The sequence below is a fragment of the Bufo bufo genome, chromosome 4 (assembly GCF_905171765.1).
Source record: "Bufo bufo chromosome 4, aBufBuf1.1, whole genome shotgun sequence".
Classification (NCBI taxonomy): Eukaryota; Metazoa; Chordata; class Amphibia; order Anura; family Bufonidae; genus Bufo; species Bufo bufo.
Genome location: NC_053392.1, coordinates 131,539,954 through 131,556,680, shown reverse-complemented (window position 1 = coordinate 131,556,680; position 16,727 = coordinate 131,539,954). Strand labels below are relative to the sequence as shown.

At 45.2% G+C, this 16,727-nt stretch overlaps 2 protein-coding genes across 6 annotated transcripts in view; both read left to right on the top strand.

Annotated features, from left to right (window-relative positions):
* The window catches only part of GIGYF2 (GRB10 interacting GYF protein 2), a 190,457-nt gene extending 178,334 nt beyond the window's left edge, over nucleotides 1–12,123 (top strand). For all 4 annotated transcript variants that reach the window (XM_040427902.1, XM_040427904.1, XM_040427900.1 and 1 more), the window contains 5 exons: nucleotides 4,460–4,662; nucleotides 6,540–6,694; nucleotides 8,530–8,687; nucleotides 9,440–9,566; nucleotides 11,243–12,123. In XM_040427902.1, coding sequence (XP_040283836.1) covers nucleotides 4,460–4,662; nucleotides 6,540–6,694; nucleotides 8,530–8,687; nucleotides 9,440–9,566; nucleotides 11,243–11,310 — 711 coding nt within the window. In that variant the 3' untranslated portion in view covers nucleotides 11,311–12,123. The remainder of the gene's footprint in view (nucleotides 1–4,459; nucleotides 4,663–6,539; nucleotides 6,695–8,529; nucleotides 8,688–9,439; nucleotides 9,567–11,242) is intronic.
* A 3,155-nt stretch (nucleotides 12,124–15,278) lies between these two features.
* SNORC (secondary ossification center associated regulator of chondrocyte maturation) overlaps nucleotides 15,279–16,727 on the top strand; it is a 63,283-nt gene continuing 61,834 nt past the window's right edge. For both annotated transcript variants that reach the window (XM_040427899.1, XM_040427898.1), the window contains exon 1: nucleotides 15,279–15,678. In XM_040427899.1, the coding sequence (XP_040283833.1) occupies nucleotides 15,603–15,678 (76 nt within the window). In that variant the 5' untranslated portion in view covers nucleotides 15,279–15,602. The remainder of the gene's footprint in view (nucleotides 15,679–16,727) is intronic.

Here is a 16,727-nt window from a genome sequence, read left to right as displayed (position 1 = left end):
CCGGGCAGTGAAATCTGCCAGAGACAGAACACCGCTGCAGGCGCTTTCTTTGAACGTGACTACAAGTCAGTCAGTGTACCTCCTTCTACCTCCTTTCAGAGTCAGTGTACCTCCTTCTACAGGTGACTCAATTATTTGGCATCAGCATTTACTTGGCATGTGTTTAAACAGCAAAAGTAATGTCTGCAGGCAAGTTTAATGAAAGTAAAAAAAGATAAAATGAAATAATAATCAAGATCCAAATAAAAGAAAGTACATATAAAAGTATGTAAAAACACTCTGGGCTCATGCCCACGAATGTAAGGGCGCCGTGCCTGTGCTGCGGACCACAAATAGCGGTCCGCAATGCACGGACACAGACCATGGGGCAGCTGCATGAGGACTGCGGACCCATTCACTTGAATGGGGTTCGCGATCCGCATCCGACTGCCCGCACCGCAAAAAAGTAGCGCATGCTGAAGTGAATGGGTCCATGATGCGGGCTGCACACGGCCGTGTGCAGCCCGTATCATGGACCCATTCACTTCAATGGGTCCAGGATCCTGGATATGAGTTCTACAGTGTGCTTCCGTGGTGCTTCTGGCTGTGCCTCCGCACCGCAAAAAAGTAGCGCATGCACTTTGCATGCGCTTCCTTCCTATATATTTTAGGTTTTAAAAATGTGGCTCTCAAAAGAAATTTCAATCGTGGTTTTTGGCGATATTTGGCTCAGTTGACAAAAAAGTTTGCCCACCACTGGTATAGTAGAACAGATCCTGTTCAGAAAAAACTGATATTACGGATAAGTCCATACCGTAGAAGACTCTAGGTATAGAGAATAAATAGAACTTGGGCTCTGTTGAGAAACTTTTTGGAGTCCCCACTTAGCAGGAGTTGCAAGGCTTTGGTATCTCTAGCTAATCCTAAAACTCCTTCTTCTGGGAGGTTTTGAATGGGCCTTAGAAAAGGGTAGCCTCCTAGACGCTTTGTAAAGAGGCCATTATTGTGGTTCTCCCCAAGCCAGATACTACCCCCATGTTAACCAATTCGTATCGACCAATATGGATATTAAGATAACCTTGGCCGTCTGCAATCACTAGTATTATACCTCAAGATCATACAGGATTTATACATTGACAACTACTAATTTATGTGGTCCTCAACCGAAAATTGCCAGCTGCTAACCCTTGTCATAGTGATTTATTCATAGGATATAGCCAAGGCATTTAACCACATTGAATCTTTTTTTTTTTTTTTTTTTTTTTTTTTTTTTTTTTTTTTGTGAGGGTTTTGTTAAAGGTGGGCTTTGTCAGTAATTTTATCCAGTCAGTTGAGTTGCTTCTTGAGACTGCTAGGGCTTGGGGTATGGTCAATAATGTGTTGACAGGGGTGTTCTTATTGGAGAGGGGCACACAGCAGGGTTGTCTTCTACCTTCCCTTCTCTTCACGATTGCCTTTGAACCATTGCCAGCACCTTTTAGGGCACACTCACGTATTCAGGGATTTCAACATGGAGGGACGGAGAAGCTCGCATTTTGTGAGGTTTGTGTGCCTTGTCTATTATAATGAAAACATATAGGCAATATTCGACTATCAGTCAACTGGAATAAGTTGGAACTCTGCAAGGGTTAAATGTAGCTGCGGGGGAGATCCGTTTGGATCATTCGGATGTTTAGTGGTTAAAGTATGTACATCTATAGAGGACTTTGAGAAACTGAATCTGGACCCTTTGGTACATGCATTGATGCGAAAAATATTTAGTGTAAACCTCCCCTGTCAGTGGTGGGGCATCGTATGTAAATGATATGGATGCTCCAGTTGTTGTATTTTCTTTATAATTCACTTGTATGGAGACACCAGCGGTTTTCCGTAAGATAAATGTCAAGTTCAGAGGGTTAGCAAAAATAGTGCTAGAATTAAATTGGAGATCAGGGTAGAATGGCGGTGCCAAATCTGGAAATGTATTACTTTTTGTAGTCACTTTATTGGTATAGAATATTTGTTTGAAGCACATACGTTTAAGAATCATCCGGTGTCTATAACATTAAATATGGTGGCAGGTGTGCAATATGTTGGGGATACAGGGATCTGCTCAATCTTCACCAATATGAGACACCGCTTGGCTTCCTGAGCAGGCCAGTTTGGATGGGCTTGGTAGAGGGAAATTTAAGGGATTAAGATGAATATCCTATATAGTCAAGGGTGGGGAATTACAATCTGAGATTGAACGACCTCACAGCCAGGTCCATAAGTATTTGCAATTGCAGCATGCGGATTAGGCTACTTTCACACTAGCGTTCGGGTGTCCGCTCGTGCGCACCGTTTGAAGGGGCTCACGAGCGGCCCCGAACGCATCCGTCTGGCCCCAATGCATTCTCAGTGGAGGCGGATCCACTGAGAATGCATCCGCCTGCCAGCGTTCACCCTCCGCTCCGCTCAGTGAGCGGACACCTGAACGCTGCTTGCAGCGTTCGGGTGTCCGCCTGGCCGTGCGGAGGCGAGCGGATCCGTCCACACTTACAATGTAAGTCAATGGGGACGGATCCGCTTGAAGATGACACCATATGGCTCAATCTTCAAGCGGATCCGTTCCCCATTGACTTTCAATGTAAAGTCTGAACGGATCCGCTCAGACAACTTTCACACTTAGAAAATTTTCTAAGTTTTAATGCAGACGCATCCGTTCTGAATGGATGCGAACGCCTGCATTATCGGAGCGGATCCGACTGATGAAACATCAGACGGATCCGCTCCGAACGCTAGTGTGAAAGTAGCCTAATATGGAAACTGCTATGGAGGGAGATGGTGGAACCGGTAGAGAATTTTGCTAGTCTTCTCTAGAACATATGTTTCTTTTGACAAGGAGGTTGAGAAATTCCCTTGAAAAAAAGGCTACTTTCACACTAGTGGCAGGACGGATCCGACAGGCTGTTCACTGTTCACTGCTGGATCCGTCCTGCTGCTACTTCGCTGTGCCGCCGGACCGCCGCTCCATCCCCATTGACTATAATGGGAACGGGGGCGGAGCTCTGGCGCAGCACGGCAGTGCACGGCGAGAGGCCGCCGGACTAAAAAGTCAGACATGCAGTACTTTTATTTCGGCGGCCTTTCGCTGTGCACTGCCGTGCTGCGCCGGAGCTCCGCCCCCGTCCCCATCATAGTCAATGGGGACGGAGCGACGGCACAGTGAAATAGTGGCAGGATGGATCCGACAGGGTGAACAGGGAATATTGTCCTGTAGGAGATTTTGAATAGAAAGCCCCCATTGGTTGTCTCAGATGTGTTTATTGCATACAGTGCACAGAACACCATAAAATTGGGGTGCAGGATTCTCATCCGTGTAATAGATTTAGTACTAGGCAATCAGATTTACTCCATATGATACGGGAATGTCCTCCACTAATGTGTCTTTTGAAGGAAGTCACCATTTATCAGTATTCTTGATGTGCAGAGGATGTACCTGTAACTGACCCGGTCCAGGTCGCCATATAGCAGAAATGTTATATATGGCCAGAAAACGTATTGCCCGAGGTTCCAACAACAGAGAGGGCGTTTATTCATAAATTAAAGTAGTTCTCTGGGCTATTAATATTGATGATCTATCCTCTGTCATCAATATCAGATCGGCGGGGTCTGACACTGGACCACCCCCCGCCGGTCAGCTGTATGGGTGCCTGCCATCTCCCTTCTCTCTTCCTGCTCACTGCTGCTATGTCTAAGGTAAGCAGAAAGAGAGAAGGTAGACTGCATACACGCACTGCCCACTCCTTCCCTTTACACAGATGATCAGCAGCGGTCCCGGGTGTCGGAACCCCCGCCAGTATTAAAACCCCGGAGAACCCCTTTAAACCCCTTTAAACAGGCTTATTTCTATGGAAAACCCTATTTACACAAAACATGGAAGAAAGTTTTGGACGTACATACTGGTCTGCTTGGATTGACACACCTGAATTGGCGGCTGCAGCCCTGATAGGTGATACAGGTGGTGCTCTTAAAAAGAAAAAAAGAAATTGTGACAGTGCTGTAAGGTTTCATTTAGTTTCTGTCTGATAATTATTTTCCCTTTTTTCTGTCCATGGGTGAATTTGATCTTTTTGGTGGGCGTGGGGATTGTGTTTTTCATACATGTTAGGGCTCATTCAGACAGCCGTATGTTTTTTGTTTGTTTTTTCCCTGCACCTGTTCCGCTGTTTTTGCGGAACGGGTGCGGACACATTCATTTCAATGGGACCGCAAAAGATGTTGTTCCGTTACGCGCTCCTTCAAAAAATATAGAGCATGTCCTATTCTTGTCCGCAGAATACATATGACTGTCTGAATGAGCCTTTATACTGTACCTTTTCTGTTGGGGAGAAAGGTTTGTTGTACCAAAAAAAACAAAACTCGTATGTGATGTTTGTCGAATGGAACAAAAAAATGTTAGGCTCTGTTCACACTTCATTATTTTTTTTTTTATTGTTTAACTTATTTCTTCTTTAAGCCAAACCCAGTCAATAGCGTTAGCAGCTCTGGGAACTCTGTGTGGGGCAACCTGAACAACAACATGAGCCCTCAGTGGTCGCCTGACTCTGTAAGCAGCATCTGGAGTAGCCCAGGAAACAAGACGTCTACTGGATTCTGGGACGATGCTGTAAAAGTGGTCGCTCCCCGAAACGCTGTTAATAAGAACAAGAGCAACTCTAGGTAAATCTTTGTCATCTCTATTAATTCTGATGTTTTCAAACTAAATGTAACCCCAGGGGGTGGTCCAAGGCCTAGTTAAAGTTTTTAATAGAAGCTTTCTGTTTCTCAACGGAGACGTCCATGGGCAGAGGGGCAAAGGCCTTGTCCTGTTGGTCTCTGCATATTTTAGTGTGCAGTTGGACACGTTCTGTGTTATTTTGTGCGGCCGCAGAACGGACATAGTATTATGGACATCACATGATATGCTGTCTGCATCTTTGGCAGCCCCATTAAAATGAATGGATTCCCACTGAAAATAGTTGTGTGCATGAGGAGAGCAAGAGGCTTCACAGAATGTAATGATATAAACAACTTCATCATTCTATAAGGGTCTGTCAACACATTAAAGGGGGAAGTGTTTCTGATGGAGTTGGTAGAACTTGCAGCACTTAGATGGGGCTTCTGATTTCTGTTCTCACTATATAGACAGCACAGTTTTTGCATATATTTTAATCCAGGTATGCAGATACACCGCAAAAGATTGAACAGCTTCGCCAATTGAAACATAGAACATTTTTATTATTACATATACATAAGACAATACTTAAAGGGGTTCTGCACTTTGTTTTAACTGATGATCTATCCTCTGGATAGATCATCAGCTTCTGATCGGCGGGGGTCCGACACCCGGGACCCTCGGCGATCAGCTGTTTGAGAAGGCAGTGGCGCCACCGCCTTCTCACTGTTTACCGCTGGCCCAGTGACGTCACGACTAGTATCAACTAGCGTGGGCGGGGCTAAGCTCTGATCACTTGAACAGAGCTTAGCCCCGCCCACGCTAGTTGATACTAGTCATGACGTCAGTGGGCCGGCGGTAAACAGTGAGAAGGCCGCCTTCTCAAACAGCTGATCGCCGGGGGTCCCGGGTGTTGGACCCCCACTGATCAGATGCTGATGATCTATCCAGAAGATAGATCATCAGTTAAAACAAAGTGCAGAACCCCTTTAATTAAAATCAGCAGTAAAGAAACGGGAAGAAAAACCCTCGGTGAGGAACAGAAACCCTAGAGGGGGCTGGGGGGTCGACACGCAGGGGCAACCACAATGTCAGGAAGAGGGGAGCCACACAGGAAGCCAGCAAAAAGGAAAAAATGACACCCGGACAGAGAGGTCCAATGTGAAGACGAGATGATAGGCTATGTGTGGAAAATAGTGATGTTAATAAATACCCCAAGGTTGCGTGTGGATCCCTCAGCCGCCTCCTCCCAACGCTGTTTCGCCGTTTTCTATGTTTTCATTGGCGAAGCTTTTGCGGTGTGTTTAGGTTTCAATATGTAAAGGCTGATCTCAGCATAACGGGTTTCTAATAACCCGGTACTAAAATTTGGCAGGTATACAGATAGAAGCAGATGTATACTGCAATTATGTAATAAATCACAGGAGCATTTTTTTTTTTTCCCCTACAAATTAAAGTGTTTTTTTTTTGTCCTTATCTGTAATTCTTGTCTGTATCATTGGGGGACACAGCAAAGACCTTGGCAGCAGCTTATACCTAAGGTCTTTGCTGTGTCCCCCCAATAAACGAGACAAGAAAAGGATTTTTCGGTCGGTAACAAAAAATTCCAGTTTTCTTGTCCGTATCACAGCAAAGACCTTGGGTATAGCCTCTGCCAAGGTCTTTGCTCTGTCTCCCCAATGAACGAAATGAGGAAGGGATTTTATGGTGAGTAACCAAAAATCCAATTTTCGTTCCTGTGCGCTGCTGGATCCTCAAAGGGTCCGTCCTCTCCCCAAAATGTTAAACTTTTTTTCATATGATCCACACTACTCCTCTCTATATTTCCTTCTTGCACGCAGAGATTCTCCTCCTTATTGAGAGGTTCTCTTTTTCTTTCCAGCAAATCATCAGGTGTGAATAGCCGGCAGAGTAAGAAGGTTGAGCAAGAGGAGAAGCTGGTTAGACTATTTCAAGGAGCTGCGAAGTGCGCTGACAGCTTTACCCAGTGGTGTGAGCAGACACTGCATGCACTAAGCACTGCTCATAGCCTGGATGGTAAGGAAAGATCTTTCTTTATGAAACATGGTCACATAACATTTTTTTTTCTTTTATGTAAATAATTTAAAGCGGTTTTTGGGGTTCACAATATTGATGACCTATGCTCAGCAGTTCCCCAGGAAACTGCCCCCCTCCTTCAGTGGTGACAATCTGAGGGCACGTATTCTCTCCCATTTGTATAGCATGAAAAACAGTTTGAGTATCTTCCCCCTGGGGTCACTGGAGGCTGTCAGGAGTAAGAGGACAGAGTTAGGGCTCTTTCACACTTGCGTTGTCCGGATCCGTCTTGTACTCCATTTGCCAGAAGTGCCCGCCGGATCCGTAACACCGCAAGTGAACTGAAAGCATTTGAAGACTGATCCGTCTTCAAAATGCGTTCAGTGTTACTATGGCAGCCAGGACGCTATTAAAGTCCTGGTTGCCATAGTAGTAGTGGGGAGCGGGGGAGCAGTATACTTACCGTCAGAGCGCCCCTTGCGCATGGATGACGTGATCCATGCGATCACGTCATCCATGCACGTGGGGCGCCCTGACGTCACTCTGAAGCACCCCGGGAGCCGCACGGACGGTAAGTATACTGCTCCCCACTACACTTTACCATGGCAAACAGGACTTTAGCGTCCTGGCAGCCATGGTAACCATTCAGAAAAAGCTAAACGTCACCGAAACAACGTTTAACTTAAGGCCGGATCCGGATTAATGCCTTTCAATGGGCATTAATTCCGGATCCGGCCTTGCGGCAAGTGTTCAGGATTTTTGGCCGGAGCAAAAAGCGCAGCATGCTGCAGTATTTTCTCCGGCCAAAAAAACTTTCCGGTCCTGAACTGAAGACATCCTGATGCATCCTGAACGGATTTCTCTCCATTCAGAATGCATTGGGATAATCCTGATCAGGATTTTTCCGGCATAGAGCCCCGACGACGGAACTCTATGCCGGAACAGAACAACGCAAGTGTGAAAGGGCCCTAAGGCTGTGACTTTCCTTTCCAATGTCATTTGTGACTTTCCCGTCTCTCCTTTACACACACTGAACCGGGAAATAAAAATTTTCATGCCACTCTTCAAATTCGCACAATTGGCTGCCACCAGTTGTTGAACCTAGGCCTTCAGTATAATAGCAAGAGCTAACTTCTGATATTGTAGACATGCATTTCTTTATCATGTATGGCATCCTTGGAAATTAAAGGGATAGGCGTTGCATGTCTTGAGCTTGTATTTAATTTATACACCTCACCAGACTGTCTGCTCTATTACACTGACATAACATGAGGCTAACGAGTATCTGTTCTGCCATGATTTTTGTCATTCTTACTTTTAGAATTTTAAAATATGTAGGCTTTATCATATGGTGGATTAAAATCTGAAGTGTATTTTCAGAGGCAGAAATCCAAGGCTGGCTCTTGCATGCGGAGAATCCTGTGCAAAAAGTCACTGGAACATATGCCTAGGCCAGTTTCACACGAGCATGTTTGGTCTGGAGAAACGCACTCCGTGTGACATCTGAATTTCCCGGATTGAACGCTGCTCTATGATCATAATGATTTTTGATGCTGTGAGTTTCTGTCCCACCCTGGGTCTGCTGTTCTGTTCTCACAGTATTATGTACTGTAGATCTGAATTAAGCAAGAGCTCACAGCATCATGAATCGTTATAATGCTGGGAGTTCAGCTCCAACCATCTGTGTTTGGTCCAGGAAATGTGACCATCACAAGGGAGGGTATTTTCCAAAACTGAACACCCTCATGCCAAACTGGCCTTAGCCTGCTACATTATTTTTGGACCCATGTGGATAGCTGCATTTATAGTAGATATACATCTTATTTTTGGTGCAGTGCCCACGTTTGTGTCATTCCTGCGTGAGGTGGAATCTCCTTATGAAGTCCATGATTATGTCCGAGCATATCTTGGGGACACTTCTGAAGCTAAAGATTTCTCCAAGCAATTTCTGGAGCGTCGGAATAAACAAACTGTCCCACAGAAACCTCAACAGGTAAGGCATGAGCACACTTTGTGTAACTGAGATTAAGTGACGGGCACACATTGAAGTTTTATTGCAGCTTTTCTTCTGTTCTGCAAAACTCACTGCAGCATGTGGCCTCTGCCTTATTGCTAATTAGTTGTTTTGTAGGAAGGATACTTTAACCCCTTAAAGACAAAAGGTTGGATCTTTCCACCCCAAGTTCCAATGGCCATAACTTTATTTTTCCGTTCACATAGCTGAGGGCTTATTTTTTTGCGGGACACAATGCATTTTTCAATGCCACCATTTAATTGACCATGTCTTGTATTGGAAAACGGGGAAAAAAATCTTTGTGTGGCAAAATTGGGGGGAAAAAAACACAATTCCACCAAGTTTTTTGGGGTTTTCACGTCACAGCGTTCACTGTGCACTAAAAATGACACCCTTTTTTTTTGTATTAGCCCCCATAGGGTGCTACTACATGGGATCTTTTGATCCAGGCTGCCATGACAACTGATTGGAGCCCTGCGATTTCCCTTTGGGGGCTCTGATCAGAAAGCCAGAGGGAGTTACATCACTCAGGGTTGATCGCGGCACCTGAGGGGTTAAATGATGGGGCGGCGCAATCGCGCTCCCCTCATGCATTATGATGTACATGTACGTGATAATGCGTGAACGGGTTAAACAGGAGAGTTCACATCTGAGCGTGTATCTGATGGTGTAAAGTGAACTGTACTGTTCACATGTGAAGGTGTAGCTATAAAACCTGCTTCTGTTTTCAGGATTCTGCGTGGCCTGTGTTTCAAACCAGTCCAAACAATTTACAACAGACAACACTAGAAACTGCACAAAGCGCTGGACGCAAGAAAAAGAAACAGAAGATGGTTCGTGCAGATCCAAGTCTGCTAGGTGAGGATCAATACTGTCTTCTAAACATATGTCTTCAACCATCATAGTGTCAGTGTTATCCAGTACATTCCAGACCTCTAAGGGTTACATAGCATCATAAATCAATATAATGCTATGTGACCCCCGGCAGTGCTGGGAGGTCAGTCCGGGAGCTGCTGCATACTCACGCTGCAAGTGTGGAACTCGCTCGTATGAAAGGGGCTTAAGAGTACAGGGGAATGTTTACCATTTGGGGGGGGGGGGGTGTCCCTGTACAGTCTGACTCAGTCAGTTCTGCCATTGTCAGACTGTACAGGGACACACCAGTCTGTACCTTAACTGCAGACTCCTAGCAAATTGTTCATAACTTCTAGTAGAAATAACAGAGGAATGGCACAACATAAGGCTACTTTCACACTTGCGTTCGGAGCGGATCCGTCTGGTGTCTGCACAGACGGATCCACTCCTATAATGCAAACGATGGTATCCGTTCAGAACGGATCCGTCTGCATTATATTTCACAAAAAAAAAATCTAAGTGTGAAAGTTAGTCAGACGGATCCGTCCACACTTTGCATTGAAAGTCAATGGGGGACGGATCCGTTTGAAGTTGACACAATATGGTGCAATTTTCAAACGGATCCGTCCCCATTGACTTGCATTGTAAGTCTGGACGTATCCGTTTGGCTCCGCACGGCCAGGCGGACACCCGAACGCTGCAAGCTGCGTTTGGGTGTCCGCCTGCTGAGCGGAACGGAGGCCAAGCGGAGCCAGACTGAGGCATTCTGAGCGGATCCGCATCCACTCAGAATGTATTGGGGCTGGACGGATGCGTTCGGGGCCGCTTGTGAGAGCCTTCAAACGGAGCTCACAAGCGGAACCCCGAACGCAAGTGTGAAAGTAGCCTAAGAACAGATGCTCTAGAATTGTTATTACATGGGGGGTGCATGTAGCTATTAAAACAGGCATGTCAGGAGTGGTAACAGGTCCTCTTCAAGTTTATGGGAATATTTTGTGGGGAAAAAAATGCTGATTTCCTGTCCATTGTCTTAGAAATTCACTTTAAAGGAAACCTGTCACCTGCACTATGCGGCACTGAGGGCTGCATAATTTAGTGGCAGATTTTCGGTCTGTCACTTCTGTGAAGGCAGTCAGTACTGTCATGCTGAACCCTGCAGCATGTGCTCCAAGGGAGAGGAGTCTGATGAGCCTCTGTGTCCCCACCCTGCCTTGCCTCTGGACGGTGACTGACAGCACACGCTGCAGGTTTCAGCATGTGGCTACTCTACAAGTACTGACCGCCACCCCAGAAGTGACAGACCGCTCAGCAAGAGCAGCATTGTGCAGATGACGGGTTCCCTTTTAATTCCGTGGCGATCATGACTGATATTTTACGCGTCTTCCCTTTACCAATAATCAGTCTCCTTGACCTTTATTTTCTGTGCTTATGTTCTTGCACTTTATTATGAAATCCCTTTTTTTTTAAATTAAAAACTGGTAAATTATAAAATACAGGATACAGTCTGGTGTGAAGCAGTAATGAGTAAGGGCATACACCATTAATGAATTATTTCATCAAGCATCAACTCAAGCGTGTATCTCATCAGTTAGAAGTCCTGCATCCAAGATAATGTTCTTGCACTTTGTCTTCTGTCTTACATTGTATTTTTATATCATTTATTTTGTTTGTTTTTCTAGGATTTTCTGTTAATGCTTCCTCTGAGAGGTTGAACATGGGAGAAATAGAGACTTTAGAAGATTACTGATTATTATGGTGGGGTAGGGGTTATCTGTCCCCCTCCCCTACCTCTGCTTCAATGGGAGGGGGAAGCCGAACATATGACTCCACCCTACCCCCAGCACACACTCCGTGCCCTGCTGGGATGATCACAGGGAACCCTCCCTCCGTGCTTCAAGATCAGGACGATTCAAGGACAACTACCCCACTACTATCCAAGATATTTATGGGCATTGTGGAGAGGGCACTCTGGGGGTTAGAGAGTGGGTTGTGGGGAAATATTTTTTTTCCATCACAGTACTGTCTGGTCTCGTTTCAGAGGCTTGCACAGTCTGTTACTTTTTCCACCGTTATTAGGTGGAGGGAGGAGGCTTTTGGGTTGGACTTTGCACCTCCCCTCACTGGCATCTTGGGGTTTAGCACCCTGGATTTCAGTGCAAGGGCAACGTAAGAGTGTGTGGACACTGAATAGGAATCCTTTGCACTACTGGAGTGTGTCACACTGCAAAGGTAATAACCATGGGTTCACTCTTCCATCTCATGTCCACTTCGCACACCATATCACAAGTACCTTAAATGAGTGAATCTTGTGTTTTTGCAGGTGGGAGCAGCGTTTCTTAACACTATTGTGAAAAGCATAGTCATCTTCCACCATTTGCTGCAAAATAGATGCACACTGTTTGGTGCTGTTGGGTTATTGCATACCTGCTCCTCCTGCATGATGGAACACACTCATGTTTACACAGCTCCTGGACCACTGTAAGGTTTTTACCCCAGTGTGCAGTGATTTGGGGTGATGCCAGGTCTGACCTTAATAAAGCGCTGGTTGTGTTATAACACATATCTGATTTGGATGCCTTATTGCTTTGTGAATGTCAGGTGGGTGCAGAGGCGCTTGGCCATATGTCTGCTACAGTCTTCCTCCATCATCTAAGAATTGCCCGGAGATGGACAATCGAGCACTGGCAGCTGCCACCAAAAAAATGATCATAAGCTTGGGACTTCTAACCACTGAGGTCTTGCCATAGACCATTTATTGCTAGGCAGACCTGAGTCGTCCTGCTCCCCGCTAACGCTAAATTATCTGGGGTATCAAGTTAATGAAAACTACACCATGAATACTACGTTCCTTCTGCCTTAGTCTGGTGGATGCTAGGAGATGCAGCTCAGGAGTGCAATTCTGTGCTGGTGGAAATGGAATGATGAGATGGGTTTTTTTTCATTCTATTAGGGTCATTAAATGAACAAAAAGTCCCTGAGACACATTTGTATTAAAGCCTAATTTATTTTACAAGTTGTCATTGAAACGTTCCTATTTATTTTCTTGTTAAGGATTTGGTATGCTCTGTGAGCTCACTGGTCTAACACAGAAGCAGTGGTTGAAGCCGATGCCGGGTCCATTTTTCTTAGGCTACTTTCACACTAGCGGCACAGACCTCTGGCAGGCTGTTCCGTCGGGTGAACAGCCTGCCGGATCTATCCTGCCGCTAGTGACCGTGTGCCCCCCGGACTGCCGCTCCATCCCCATTGGCTATAATGGGGGCGGTGCGAAGTTCCGGCGGAGGCACGGCAGCGCACAGCGAGAGGCTGCCGGAATAAATGTCGGACATTTCGTAGTTTTATTCCGGCAGCCTCTCGCCGTGCTTTCCGCCGGAACTCCGCCCCATTATAGTCAATGGGGATGGAGCGGTAGTCCGGGGGCACACGGTCACTAGCGGCAGGACGGATCCGGCAGGCTGTTCACCCGACGGAACAGCCTTCCAGAGGTCCGTGCCGCTAGTGTGAAAGTAGCCTTACCCGCAGCTCATTTCTTCCAATATTCTACGTGATACCAGTGGTAAATTAATTTCACCTCTTCGGTACAGACCTGTAGCTCACAAAGGTACAATACCAAGGTTTTGTTTTGAGCTTGGCTATCACGGAAACAAGGAGTCTGATTTAAGAAAATCACTGAATGTTTGCCAGAAAGTGAAATTTTGACCCTTCCAAGAAAATAAAACTTAGTTGCAATTGACGGTGTTATGGACAATTACTGTTACTATGTATAAAGGAAGGTTCACATTCATATATTAAAGAGGAACTAAACTTTTGTATAGTTTTTTTTATAAACGTGTGCCTAATGCCCTAAGTTTTTGTAATATACTTTATTCATGTATTTTTATTACACTTTAGCCTCCCTAAAGCGCACTTTTTCGCTGTACTTCTTGTCTGCACACCGCTGACCGCACAGCGGGCTACGGAGAACACATTTTATGAAAGCTGTTACAGGGTACCCATGTGCTATGCCAGGAGTTAGTAATCCTCCGGGGGACACAGGCATGAGCAGCCGTGGCGCCATTCATAAAGTTTCTACAGCCTGTACTCCGTGCACCGCTGAGTAGATTTTAAGCGCACAGGGAAAGGTGTGCTTTAGGGAGGAAAAAGTGGATTAAAGTACAAAATAAATTGATAAAGTATATTACATTAGGGACAGTTTAACAAAATGTTATACAAAAGTTTAGTTACTCTTTAAAGATTTCTTTAATCGTATACAAGCAAAGCGTAAATCACCAGATGACATAACCTTTCTCAGCTTTGTTTTAAGGCTACTTTCACACTTGCGGCAGTGTGATCCGGCGGGCAGTTCCGTCATCGGAACTGCCCGCCGGATCCGCCGATCTGCCGCTGACTAAGCATTTGTGAGACGGATCCGTGCATTGCAAGGACGGATCCGTCTCTCCGCTTGTCATGCGGACCGACGGATCCGTCTTGTACATTTTTTCACATTTTTACCGATCTGCGCATGCCGGAACGACGGATCCGGCATTCCGGTATTCTGAATGCCGGATCCGGCGCTAATTCATTCCTATGGGAAAAAATGCCGGATCCGGCGTTCAGGCAAGTCTTCAGTTTTTTTCGCCGGAGAGAAAACTGTAGCATGCTGCGGTTTTCTCTTTTGCCTGATCAGTCAAAACGACTGAACTGAAGACATCCTGATGCAAACTAAACGGATTACTCTCCATTCAGAATGCATGGGGATAAAACTGATCAGTTCTTTTCCGGTATAGAGCCCCTGTGACGGAACTCTATGCCGGAAAAGAACAACGCAAGTGTGAAAGTAGCCTAATTCTTCACCACTTTTAACATCTCTGCATCCTGTCTGTGAATTGAAGTCTATCTGAAAACCTGCCCTGATCTTACCTGATGCTTACACAGCTGCATTTTGTAACAGTGTAAGTATCAATACCAGCCTGAAGTTTCGGACATGGCAGATTTGTGCTAATGTTGAGTAAAACTGCAAAATCATTGTCTACTTTGTAACAGCTTAAAGGGGTTGTTCACATTTGGGCAGATGTTTGTTCACATTCTGGACAGACCTGAGAAGGGATGTATACTTGCCTGCTTCCTAATGCTGACTTCTACGCTCAGAGTCTCTGGTTGTAAACTTCCGTTTTGATGCTGCTGCAGCCATCGTTGGCCGCATTTGTAACAAACAGACCCCCCCCCCCCCTCCAATGTGCACAACCCCTTTAATCAGTGTGTGAACCAAAGTAGCCCTGGATAGCTTTCCAACTACTGAATGTCAACTTACATTTAATAGGGCTTTGCCATAATTCAGTGAATCATTCACATGTTGTACATGGACAGCACAGAGATCGATTAAATCCAATGGTTATATTCAGGCGTTGCTCTTTGTTTCTGCGGACTGGTTAAAAAAAATAAAAATGCAAAAAATAAAAGGCGGCGTGTTCCTCTTTAGCTTGTTTTCTGACTCATTAAAGTCTATGGGTCTGCAAAACCACTGACCGCACATGGATGCCACCCGTGTTTGGATGCTCTGGAAATCCTCTGTACGGCCCAGCAGTGATCAAGAAAGACTGATAACACAAGGAACTTGATAAAACGTGGACGTAGACACAGATGAAATATTGTCGGAAAACCAACACAGAGATGTGAATAATGCCTTACGTAGTGATCCCATTTTATTTGCACGACCACTTGAGGATGGAGAGATTAATTTGGACCACGATGGTCTCCCTAAATCTCTTAAGTGTTAATATGTATTGCTAAAACCTTACAGACCATGTAAGCTAGCATTGATTTTGGGTGATTTTTGTGGCTGGTTTAGAAAAGGAATTTTGATGGGTGGTTCTGGTCCCTGACGTGATTGAGTAGGAGGGGAGTGTGAGGTGTCTGGGGTGTGTGTGTGCCTTCTCTCTTGATCCTCAGCTAAACATTTCCATCCTCACTGGACAGAGACACCTTTGTTAACCCAGAGGCGGCAAGGTCTCCATAGCGTCTCACCTCTCACACTTCATATCTTCCCAGCAGTAGATAAACATGTCTTGCTCGGGGACCCCACAACTTGTGCTGCTCCTGCTTTTTACTGGAATTCTTCTCCCTGCGTTCCTCACAGGTAATATGAAGGGCGACATGGGGGCCTGTGTCTAGTTCTGGTGTGCCATAATCTCTAAGAATTGGCCTGTTGAGATTACCAGTTTAATAGGTTTTTGTACAATTTTATCATTCGCCTTTTCTCCTGAACAGGTTTCCTATTAGATTGTCATAGGTGTAGTTAATCGTGGGACAGAACCCTCAGAAAATATAATTTACATAGGCCATCGTCCTCATTAGGTACACATCTAGAATAAAAATATCTGTGTGTTGCATATTTCTGCTTTTCTGTAAATAAGTTGATGTAAGATTTGTGGCTGGACACAAGGCTGGGTCTGCACAAGGCTCTACGAGTGGACAAGGTGCCCTTTGTGGAAGGTAACAGGGCGCCTTTCATGCTGCCACTGGCCATTCGCCCATTGTGGCTACTAACGCGGCCATGGGTCTGACCAATGACTTTTTTGCGCGTATACATTTACTGAGGTACGTTTATTAACCCTAACTATGCTAAAAATGCTTGTAATTTGACACGTTTGTGCTCTATATGACAATAAAAGAAGCCGCAGCGGTATATATATCGTGTGGGAGTAGAAACTGGCAGGATGGTGCGACAGTCAGAATAGATGGCTTTTCCCAATGAAACATTGTCACGAATGTGCTGTTTCCACTGTATATCTTCACACACAAGTGTGTAAAGACGCTTATTGCAGCCTTCCAGCAAATGCAGTCAGCAGGTTTCTCAAGAAAGACAAGCCGCGTTCTGTAATGTACTCCTGCCGAAAGCGCCATGACGCGATTATTTCTTCCCACTGTAATCTTTCATTTATCGGGTACAAAGAGCAGTATTATCACTGATTTCTTACTCTCTAATTGTAAGATCTAAAGCTAGGCAAAGATGGAAAAATTATCTTTTTGGCAAAATGGCAAATGTAATATGTCCCTTTAGAGATCCTATATTACGCTTTGTCCCACAAATATCCATCTCTCTGAGGTGACCATGTGGGTTCCAAAGAGATGATCTGATTAGGTGTTGAATGTTCATTAGTCTTTAGTTTGTCTGAATATATACTA